We start from the raw sequence: 11,771 nt of genomic DNA on the forward strand, positions 1-11,771 counted from the left end.
GGATTTCTACAATTGCTGATGTTATTAAAAAGTTGGTTAATCCTTTATGCAATCCAAAGTTCATCTTTATTCAATAGTTCCCAGGAAACAGTGGAATTGTCTTGGGCTCATACGTAAGGATCAAAATTCTGGCTGTTCAAATTAGAGAACTGAAAAAATTTTATTGATCTCAGTCTCAGTTTTTTTTAACTGTTAAAATAAAGATTTAGCAATGTCCTTCTTTATCCCCATTCCCAATCTCACACACACACATTTCAAAATTGTCCCTTGAATAAAATAATCAAATATATCAGAGATACATACAGTATGAATATAATTTTAAAAAAAGTATTCAGGTTATCACTAAGTACTTTTGAATCATTGCAAGTTTTTGAATAGGAAATGGAAGAATGCACAACTGAGGAAAACAGATGGTTAGAAACACTTGCTTCAGAAGTGTGTGGGATACAAAAATGACCAGAAAAGTAGCAAGATAAAAGCAATGGTCAGTTCAAGGAGGTAGAACCAATTAGTCACGGTTTGGTCTGTGAAAATTTTTATGAATTGCTCTGGAGCCATTTGTGGTAGAAAAGCCACCAGAGGGAAGAAACTGCAGGGTTCAGAGGTTGTGCCGGCCAGCAATCAGGGGACAGAAGGCTCTATGGAAGGATCAAGAGTAAATAAAAAATTCATGAAAACAATGAGCATACTAAGGAGGAAAATATGCACATAGAGAATGAGACAGAATCTCTGAGGTGCTAGAGGGGTAAGAGAATACTTCACCCTTCTTTCTGTGTTTATTCCAAAGGAACATCTTCTATCATGGCCCTAGGAAACCACAGCACCATCACCGAGCTCCTCCTCTTAGGACTCCCTGAGGATCCAGATATCCAGGCTCTGCTCTTTTTGTTCTTCTTAGTGATTTACCTTCTGACCTTGATGGGGAATCTTACAATGCTGCTACTGATCACAACTGACTCTCATCTCCAGTCACCCATGTACTTCTTTCTGAGTCATCTCTCCTTCCTAGATCTTTGCTACTCTTCAGTCACTGTGCCCAAGATTCTGGAAAACCTCCTGTCTCAAAGGAAATCAATCTCAGTAGAGGGCTGTCTGGCTCAAGTCTTCTTTCTGCTAGTCACTGGAGGGACAGAAGGACTTTTGCTCTCACTGATGGCCTATGATCGCTATGCTGCCATATGCCACCCTCTGAAGTATGGACAGATCATGAGTAAACAAATGTGTAGGGGTCTGATGTGGGCCTCATGGGGACTGGGCTGTCTAGATGCTCTCGCCAACCTCCTCCTGGCTTTGAATTTGGACTTCTGTAAGCTCCAAACCATCCACCACTATTCTTGTGAGCTCCCATCCCTCTTCTCTCTCTCCTGCTCTGACACATCCGCCAATGTTGCGATGCTGCTCTGCTCTTTCATCTTGCATGCCATGGGGACCTACCTCCTTGTCTTCTTCTCCTATGACCATATTGTCTCCACCATTCTGAGCATTAGCTCCACCTCTGGCAGAAGCAAGACTTTCTCCACCTGCTCCTCCCACCTCACTGCAGTGAGCTTATTCTATGGCTCAGCTTTTCTCCGGTATCTCATGCCAACATCAGGCTCCTCACTGGAGTTGATTCTCTCCATACAGTACAGTGTAATTACTCCCTTACTGAATCCTCTCATCTACAGCCTGAAGAACAAGGAGGTGAAAGCAGCTCTGAAAAGACTGATGCTAAGATACTTACAATGTCTCAGATAGCACAGAAAAGACAGAGTATAAAGGAGAAGTAGGACAGAGCTGCAGCAAGACATCTAATGATTAACATTAAGAACTTCCTGGTTGCCTATTTGTCACTTGTTGCAAGATATATGGCTGATTCTCCCTTGTTAAAAATTATCCAGGAAAGTTCTGGGAGCTATTTTGCTTGCGAGGGCTCAGAATCCATCCTATTCAGAAACAGACCAATGAGTCAGAAAACTCTCTCAACTTCAAAGGTTTGGTTAATGACATGTCAATTTGTGGTGCATATTTTTGAAAATCATGTTTAGGATTGGCCCTGAAATATTGTGTCCTAAACTTTTTGTTTGAATTAATGTGTGTTAGAAAAGATTTTATAGAAAGAAAATAGCCTGGGTCTCTGAAGAAAGAAAAACAAAGACTTGAGCTTCATGGGGTACAGGATAAAGGGTAATGGTGGGGGGACTCTGAAGATAGGCAGAAATTCATAAATGTGGCCAACAATTTACCAGGTATACTAGTTTTCTATCACTTCCTTAACAAATCACCACAAACTTAGTGGCTTAAAACATCATCCATTTATTATTTCACAGCTCCATAGATCAAAAGTAGTCCAGACTCAGAGTCTCACAAGGCTGAAATCAAGGTGTTGGCTTGGCTGGGCTCTTTTGGAGTCTCTGGGGAACAATCTGCTTCTAAGCTCATTCAGGTTGTTGGTAGTATTCAGTTTCTTACAACTGAAGGTCTCGGGTGCCTGATTCCTTGTTGGATGTTGACTGAGAGCTGCTGTCTGCTCCTAAAGGCCACCCACACGCCTTCTTACAGTACTCCTCACATGACCCCTTTCACCTTCAAAAGAGCATCAGTCCTTCTAATGTTTCCAATCTCTCTGATGTCTCTTTATGCTAACAGCTGGAGAAAACATTCCCCTTTTAGAGGTCTCATTTGATTACATTAGGCTCTCCTGGATGATCTGTTAAAGTCAACTGAGTTGGAGCTTTAACTACATCTGCAAAATCCCTTCATAGCAGTACCTAGATTAGTGTTTTACTGAGTCACGAGGGAATGGGAATCTTGGGAGGGGGCATCTTAAGAATTCTGCCTACCACAACAGCTCACATAAAGGTGAGACTCCTACCACAGGAATATAGGATAAAAGAGATTAAACCCAGAATGATAAGGAGGGGCAGACAGTCGAGGAGAGAAGGAATAATGAGAGATATGGACAGAGGAGGGATTCAATAAGAACAAATAGTGGTAAGGAAGGAATCACAAAACCCAAACCAAACCCATTGCCATCTAGTAAATTCCTACTAATAGTGACCCTATAGGATGGAGAAGAAATGCCCCATAGGATTTCCAAGGCTGTAAATCTTTTCAGAAGCAGACTGCCACATCTTTCTCCCTCAGACTGGCTCATGGGTTTGAATGGTCAACTGAATCGTCAGCCTTTCAATTAGCAGCCAAACTCTTAACCACTGCACCACCAGGGCTCCTTAGTCACTCTTGAGAGGGATGTAATTGAAAACTGTCAAATACAGAATAAGTATGGATCAAAGGAATTCACTGCACCCATGCTTGGGCCTGATTGTGAAAGACAGACTTTTGCCCTGAGCTTTATAATGGCCCAAGATAGAGAAATATTACCCTGTGCAAGGCCCACGGTGCTTTCTTTCAAATTATGGACACCTTGGAAGAACTCTGGGAGACCTGGGTGCCAGGCCTAGTATAAACCTTTACCAGTTGCTGCCAAGTCAATTCCGACTCATAGCAACCCTATAGGACAGAGTAGAACTGCCCCATAGGATTTCCAAGGAGCACCTCGAGGATTCCAACTGCTGACCTTTTTAGGTTAGCAGGCGAAGCTCTTAACCACTACGCCACCAGGGTTTCCAGGCCTAATAGAGAGCCTTCCTTTTCCTCTTCTTCCTTCTCTTCCTGCATGTCTGCCTCTTAGCATCTCTGTGCCCACCCAGTGTCCTCAAACTCAAACAACCTTCTGCCAAAATCCTTTGACTTGTCTCCTAAGAGATACTTGCCTAAAACCCATTTTGGAAATAACTCTTGTTGTAAAACATTTTCTTAAAATCTATATTTGTCAAATTTTAGAATTTCATATAAGATAAACATGTGTCAGCGCTTTCCAACATTTTGTTTCATTTTTCAATCTGTTTTCCTGCTTTACTTCTTTAGGGAGTATATTAGTTATCTAGAGTGGGTTAGTGCTAGTTAGCTAGTGCTGGTATCACAGAAATACTACAAGTGGATGGCTTTAACAAACAGGAAGTTATTCTCTCACAGTCTAGGAGGCCAGAAGTCCAAATTCAGGGTGCCAGCTCCAGGGAAAGGCTTTCTCTCTTTGTCTGCTCCGGGGGAGTGTCCTTGTCATAACTCTTCCCCTGGTCTTGGAGCTTCTTAGCACACGGACACACTACCCTCTTGGCTCTGCTTTCTTGGTGGTAGGCAGTCCCCCTGTGTCTCTGCCTGCATCTGTCCTTTATATCTCAAAAGAAATTGACTCAAAATACCACTTAATCTTGTAAATTGAGTCCTGCCTCACTAGCACAATTGCCTCTAATCCTGCCTTATTAACATCATAGAGATAGGATTTATAACACCCAGGAAAATCACATCAGATGACAAAATGGTGGACAATCACTCAGTACTGGGAATCATGGCCCAACCAGTTTGACACACATTTTGGGGGGGACACAATTCAATTTATAACAGATGGGTTTTGGTCAATTTTTCTGTACCCTTTATTAGCATATTTTCACAACTTTTATGAAATTGTCAGTGTTCATTTGTGATCCACTAAATCTTTTAGGAAGATACTTGTCTTCTTTTTCTTATTACTCATACTCATACGTCTTTTTTACTTTATGTAATTTTATGATACAAAATACCAAAAAAAAATTTTAAGAACCAAACCTGTTGCTGTCCAGTGAACTCTGACTCATAGTGGCCCTATAGGACAAAGTGGAACAACCTCATAGGGTTTCAAGGAGCAGTTGGTGGATTCAAACTGCCAACCTTTGGGATAGCAGCCTGAGCTCTTAACCACCGTACCACCAGGGCTCCATAACACAAAATAGTGCTATAAATATGTATTCCTGTGTGTTAGCTATTATTACTCCCATTATTTTACAGTAAGAATAAAAATTTGTGATGGATATATTAGAGCATTTTAAATTCCAATGAGCTTTCTCACTCTTTTAAATCATAAAAGATTATTAAATTATAACACTAATATTTTCCATGTGTAAATATTAAATAATAAAATATTATTACTCAGAGATACAGGTGTATTTTTACCCTACAAATTTTTCTACAGAAAGTGTTTTGTGTACACTTTTGGAAATTTTGTGGATAATATTAACAGACTACCATTTGTCCTTAGAATTATATCATATCATTTCCCATTGCTTGTAATTTTGAAAGTCTAATTTTCAGCAATTATCCAGTTTAATTAAGCAAACAAGGCAAATTTGATATAATAATCCCATTATTATTAGATATGTTTTCAGCCTTTTACCATTAAAAAAATAATAATAATACCATTTCTTTATTCACTATTTGTCGAGTTGTTCCAAATTGTACCTAGGGCAAAATTTCACAGTAATGAGCAATATTTCATTAAACAATTTTAAGCATCAAGTTTTCTATATTTAGAACTGTTCCTGAAATCTGAATAACTGGGTGAAAGGTTATGAATACTAGTAAGTTCTTGATACTGTTCAGTTTGAGACAGAACTAAAACACTCTAAGTAGTAAATCCAACAGACTCACAGCTTTTGTTTTTAACTACTGCCTGTAGGAGAAGAAAGAAATTCCATTTTTCTCGTTCTGGCTTAAGAAACAAATATCAAAAGTTCATCTACCTTTGAAAAGCACAACGTTACTCTCAATTTTATTACTAAGGCAACAAACCTTTAAATAAGACGGCTGATTGGAATTAGAGACCTTCAAAAATTTTAAAAAAGAGCAGCAATCTCTCACGTTCTGGAGGCTTACGAGGACACTTTCACAACACAGAATAGTATCTGCTTTTATGCCACTGGAAGTTAAGAACTATTTTCTGCTTCTCATCTTGCTGAGGTTTCTGTCACCAGCCATGAGAGGGCCTAGATTTTTAAACTCAAGAGCTGAAATAATTTAGTTAAAAGTAAGCTCAAAACTTCTAAAATGAAAAGAAAATGGGAAGAATGGAATTTCTGACAAAATGAATATGAACCATGCAACAGTGCAAAATTGTTGCTCCCAAAGCAACACATCTTATATTTGAATCTGCATGAGATCCTTTCTCTCTTGTACATAAAATTCCCTTTTTCAGTGCGCACAACTGTTTGAAATCTGGGTTAGAAAATTTGTAAGTCATCTGTTAAGCTATAATTTATGCAATATTTGAATGTTATTGCTATAGATGAAATTTATTTCCAGCACCACCTATCTTTATTACACTTCCCCCTATATTCTGATGTAAATGTAGTCTTTGTTTTCAATTTACTGCAACTTCACAACTTCTTTATGGATGTAGTTTGAAACTGGGAATAAATGCTGTCTCAGGAATATAGCTTGAGCACTCCTTGTTAATAAGATCGCCACCCATAGTCTGCTGTTGTTGTTTTTAGGTGACATTGAGTCTGTTCCGACTCATAGCGAACCTATATACAACATAATGAAACACTGCCCAGTTCTGCGCCATGCTCACAATCATTATTATGCTTAAAACCATTGTTGCAGCCACTGTGTCAGTCTACCTCGTTGAGTGTCTTCCTCTTTTTCACTGACCCTGTATTTACCAAGCATGATGTCCTTGTCCAGAAACTGATCCTTCCTGACAACATGTCCGAAGTATGTGAGACGTATTCTTGCCATTCTTGCTCCTAAGGAGCATTCTGGTTGTACTTCTTCCAAGACAGATTTGTTCATTCTTTTGGCAGTCCACGGTATATTCAATATTCTTCATCAACATCACAATTCAAAGGCGTCAATTCTTCTTCAGTCTTCCTTATTCATTGCCTAGCTTTCATATGCATATGAGGCGATTGAAAACATCATGGTTTGAGTCAGGCGTGTCTTAGTCTTCAAGGTGACATCTTTGCTTTCAAACACTTGAAAGAGGTCTTTTGCAGCAGATTTGCCCAATGCAATGAGTCTTTTCGTTTCTTGACTCCTGCTTCCGTGGGTGTTGATTGTGGATTCAAGTAAAATGAAATCCTTGACAACTTTAATCTTTTCTCTGTTTATCATGATGTTGCTTGTTGGTCCAGCTGTGAGGATTTTTGTCTTCTTTATGTCGAGGTATAATCCATATTGAAGACTGTGGTCTTTGATCTTTATCAGTAAGTGCTTCAAGTCCTCTTTACTTTCAGCAAGCAAAGTCATCTGCATGACGTGGGCTGTTAATGAGTCTTCCTGTAATCCTGATGACCCACTCTTCTTCATATGGTCCAGCTTCTCAGAATATTTGCTCAGCATACAGGTTGAATAGGTATGGTGAAAAGATACAACCCTGATGCACACATTTCCTGACTTTAAACCATGAAGTATCCCCTTGTTCTGTTCAAACAACTGTGTCTTGATTTATGTACAGGTTCCTGGTGAGCACAGTAAGTGTTGTGGAATTCCCTTCTGCTAGCTAATGTGTAATGTAGACCTTATGACTCTATAGGACTATATTTCTAATGATCAAAACCTCTCAGTACTAAACAGGTTCAGAGATGGTCAGGTAGTTACTGACTTCTAAAGAGTTAGCTGGGTCTTTGAGCTTTCTAATAGTGCACACAATCCCATTTGACAGGAACATTCATGTCAGGCATATTGGAACGTATCCTTTACTGAGGGTTAGAAGATGATGCATAGAAATGGTGATAGAAAAGCCATGCTAACTGTGTAACCTCTGTTACTAAGCATAAGCTTGCACAAATGAAAAAAGATGCATTTGTAATTTATCATATCTTCTTCCTTAAAGATGCAAGTTTTACCCAGAAACACAGTGGTATTAAAATGTTCAAAGGTCACATTTACAGTGCAGCTAAGATTATTAATACAAGCACTGGTTCCATAAATCCAACCATCATTGCATGGTAAAATAATCCTGAGACATCATTTGCTAAATGCAAAGCAGGTACCCCATATTATCAATTCCACATGATAAAATTAATTCATAATCCAGATAGTTGGGGGAGTTTTCACACATATTGTGAAAAACAGTTCTCAGCCTGTCTATTTTCAAAGCCCACCAGACTTCAGGGTTTACAGTAAGAGCTTCAACTCTAAGGTTCTATGGCCTATGTCTGTGAGAATCTCTCAGGGCTTGTAGGACTAGGGCTTTATAACTCTTCTAGATAATGAGTTTAAAGTTTGGGATCAGACTGTGACCTTGGGGACTACAGCTCTCTTACACTGCTGAGTCCCACCAGCTCCACCAACCAATTTGGCTTCCCTTCTGCTGTATTATCTCTGCTTCACTAATATTCTTTGTGAAGTACGTACACTCACAAAGGCAGCTAAATGAAGAGAAGCCTCAGTAAACTGGTCAGGGATGACAGAAGTCTCTCATACACGTCTTTTCAGAGTTTGAGTGCTTTCTCACTGTATTTGGTAAGTCAGAGTGACAGGACCAAGAAACATTCCAGACCATATGTGTCCGTAAGCTTTTCTTCTGGAATGGTCTGTTTTTCTTCCCTCACTGTGGCTTGTAAATAGGAAGAACTAATGTCTGTGCTTTCTGTAGTTAAGCTAGAGAAATATTGGTTTTCCTGTGTATGGTGAACACCTGGCCAAAGAGGACTTTTTATACCAAGGTAAGACTAGTCAAAAGATAAATTTTGTGGCAGAAAAAAAGAAGTCCATGATTCCTATAACAATTCCCTCTCATTCCCATCTGCAAAATTTCAGGTTCTTATTTTATCTAGATGTGTATGTCTGACTCTCTCTGGCAACTCCTTTTATTTTGACTTATCACGTTTTTGTTTTTGTTTTTTTTTCTGGAGACTGAATTTCACACCCTAAAAGCTTCATGAATTTTTTCTACCTGTACAGCCCTTGTCCTCAGCTGCTCATAGCTGTCTTCATGTTGAGTTCATTGGTTATAAAATCTGCACTCACCTGGGAAGCTAAGACCAACAGCTGAGAGGTGTCAAGTCTGGATGAGAGTGGGGAAAAGTGCATCAGAGTTGACAGTGAGATTTTCATGACCTAGGATCCTCCTCCTCTTCTAAACCCAAAATGCATGTGCTAGAGGTAGTTTATTTTTCTGTGATTATTAACCACCACATGGACTCTGGTCACCAAAAATATTAGTAGTAAAAAGAGGTGGGAGAAGAACAAGATCACCAGGGAGGTTTTATGAGGAAAACATTGAGTAGGAGAGGTTTGACTTCCAAGCATACTGATCTCAAGCACTGGCACCTATTTCAGGTGCCCCGGGATACCCAGACCTTTATACTCTCTTCAGTGTCTTCTTTCTATTCCCTATGCCTTCCAGTGTTAGGCCTGTCTCTCATTCTGTCTTCATTAATCTGTCTAGTCATTTATTCAATTAACTAATATTTTCTGTGTGATTACATGGAATAAATTGTGAGATACTTCTCCTTGAAGCATCCTCAGTAACCTGTCTCCTTGGAAATGATATAAAATCTTTGTGTCTAAAGGAGTGCTTTTTTTCTCAGAATTGATTGAATTTTAGCTTTAGACACCTATTAATTTAAGTGAGATGAGCTCACAGTGGTGCAAATAGACAGTGAAAATTATTTGGGATTATTCTTAAAATGACCCCCAAAAATACAATCTCTTGCTCCATTTCTCTTTAAGATGAATTCTGACATAAAACCAAACCAAAACCAAACCCAGTGCCGTCGAATCGATTCCTACTCATAGCGACCCTATAGGGCAGAGCAGAACTGCCCCATAGAGTTCCCAAGTCTGACATAGACACATACAAAATACCAAGAAATGACCTGCTTGAGAAGTGCACAAACACAGCTCTCTAGGCAAATTGGTGAATCACACACCTTATTAGGAGGATCACTTTGGGTTACACATTTTATCCTCTGCTTTTCTCTAAATAAGCACCCAAACTTCCCTTCTGTTTCCCTTTAGCTGAGTTTCAAAAAGGACATTTGACTTTGATGTGAATTGAATCCACTGTTTCTCCCCTGGCAAGGTAAGTGAACAGAATTTTGAAATTTGTATTTACTTTTCACCACAATTATGAAATGAAGGCCTGTCTTTACTCGGTCACAGTCAGAGAATCTTTGTTGGGGGCCCAAATGAGGCAATCATGATATCCCACAATTTAAGCTTCTGCCTGCCTTGCTGATGGGTTTTGTGAATACTCAGCATAGGATGGAGATTTTCAAATATTGGATCTATAACTCACACCTTCACCAAAATCCTTTGGATATGCTGAAGTTTTCTCAGGCTAAGTGCTAGGAACAAAAATGGGATTGTAGCCAGGTCTTCACTGAGAGTAAACCTGGAAAAATTACATCAAATAGTTAATCAAATTCAGAGAGTAAATTCCAAATTGTGATAAATTTTCCATTAAAGAGAATGGATTCGATTCACTATTTTACTTTAGTACTGAGAATACAGACAATTTCAACAAGATTTTATAAACTCAAAGATAGAAAAGGTTGACTTTCAATTTGGTCATTCATCTTCACTGCAGAATCTGAATTAATTTGGGATGTTACGCTGGACTGCAAATTACTCACCAGACAGGACCGAGCGAAAACCTCAACTTGGGTTCTAATACAGCTTTGGAATATGGAAACTTATCTAAACACTAAACATGAAAAGTGGGGAAATCCATGGTGAGCAGGAATTGAGACATTGGCTAGCCCAGCAGGAATAGCGTTTTTTTTTTGGATCAGTTGAATTGTCAAGACCAATGTCATATTCTTTGGTATCAAGTGAAAGATGAGTCATTCAAGGCAGATTCAGAATTCAAGTGGGCAGGCCAAGATTATTGTTACCATTCAAGTTAAGAGGACTCATGAAGACATAGAGTCTGAGTGTATCATGGTGGGTCAGGTTTCAAGTTAGAAATTTTAAAAAAAAATTAACTATTAAGGGAATTCAGCCCTGGATTCAATTCTAAAAACAAGACAAATAAGTACATTCACACCACAGTTCAGCAAAGGTTAAGCAAGCTTTTCCACTCAATCTATTTTAAGTAGGGGGCTTTGCACAAAGTAAACCATAAATATTTGAATAACTAGATAAATTTAAAAAATTAAACTAATGCATGAATGAACAAAGAGAAACATAGATGGATAGATGGCTGAATTGACAGAAGGGATAAAGGAGTGGATAAATGAAAGACAGATTGCAAAATTAATGGATAAATTATAAAGTGGATAGATGATAAGTGTTACAGTTTTAAATAACCTTCTCGGTGTAGACAGAACGAACTGGTTGGTGTGAGCTGCTCCCTGAGGGAAAGAAACCTTTATGTTGTGGTTAGTGCAGCAGAAGATAAGTCTTCTGCAAGCCCTTCACAGGTACTACAAAATGAGCCCTGACCCTATATTTCCTTTCCTTTCTCTACCTTTCCCAGTCTCCTCCAAGCTTTGTTTATTTCTGAATTCAAGCTTGAAATATTCCTTAAGAAGAAGCACACATGATGTGTCCTACTTGCTTCATCTTTTTACTCTTTCTACATTTAACAAATATGGATTAAGATCCATCATGTACCTCTCATTATGATACCTGTTGAGGAAGCTAAGGTGATATAGATGATTGGATTCCAATCCCTATCTCCCAGGAACAGTCAACTTGATTGGAGAAAACAGAAATACCACTAACACATTCTTCTAATAGCCAGAGCAAGATAGATCTACAAGTGAATGCACAAAAGAGTTTAGGGAGTAAGTGTTGAATGCAATATACAATGGAGAAAATCAGACAAGCTTAAGAAAATGGGTGTCAGGTGGAAAGAGTGTGAAAAAAAAAAAAACAAGGAAAAAAAGGTACTGTAGCTACACAGACCAAGGATGGATATAAGGTTTATCCACCAATTTACTCAATCAACACCAGCAAGTTAC

The 11,771-nt window shown here is 38.8% G+C and overlaps 1 protein-coding gene across 1 annotated transcript; it reads left to right on the forward strand.

Moving 5' to 3' along the window:
• The first annotated feature begins 801 nt into the window (after positions 1–801).
• LOC126074711 (olfactory receptor 8S1-like) lies at positions 802–1,737 on the forward strand. The gene has a single exon (XM_049881527.1). The coding sequence runs from the start codon at positions 802–804 to the stop codon at positions 1,735–1,737; it is 936 nt and encodes a 311-aa protein (XP_049737484.1).
• The last annotated feature ends 10,034 nt before the right edge of the window (positions 1,738–11,771 follow it).

This window comes from Elephas maximus, chromosome 4 (genome assembly GCF_024166365.1).
Source record: "Elephas maximus indicus isolate mEleMax1 chromosome 4, mEleMax1 primary haplotype, whole genome shotgun sequence".
NCBI classification, from domain to species: domain Eukaryota; kingdom Metazoa; phylum Chordata; class Mammalia; order Proboscidea; family Elephantidae; genus Elephas; species Elephas maximus.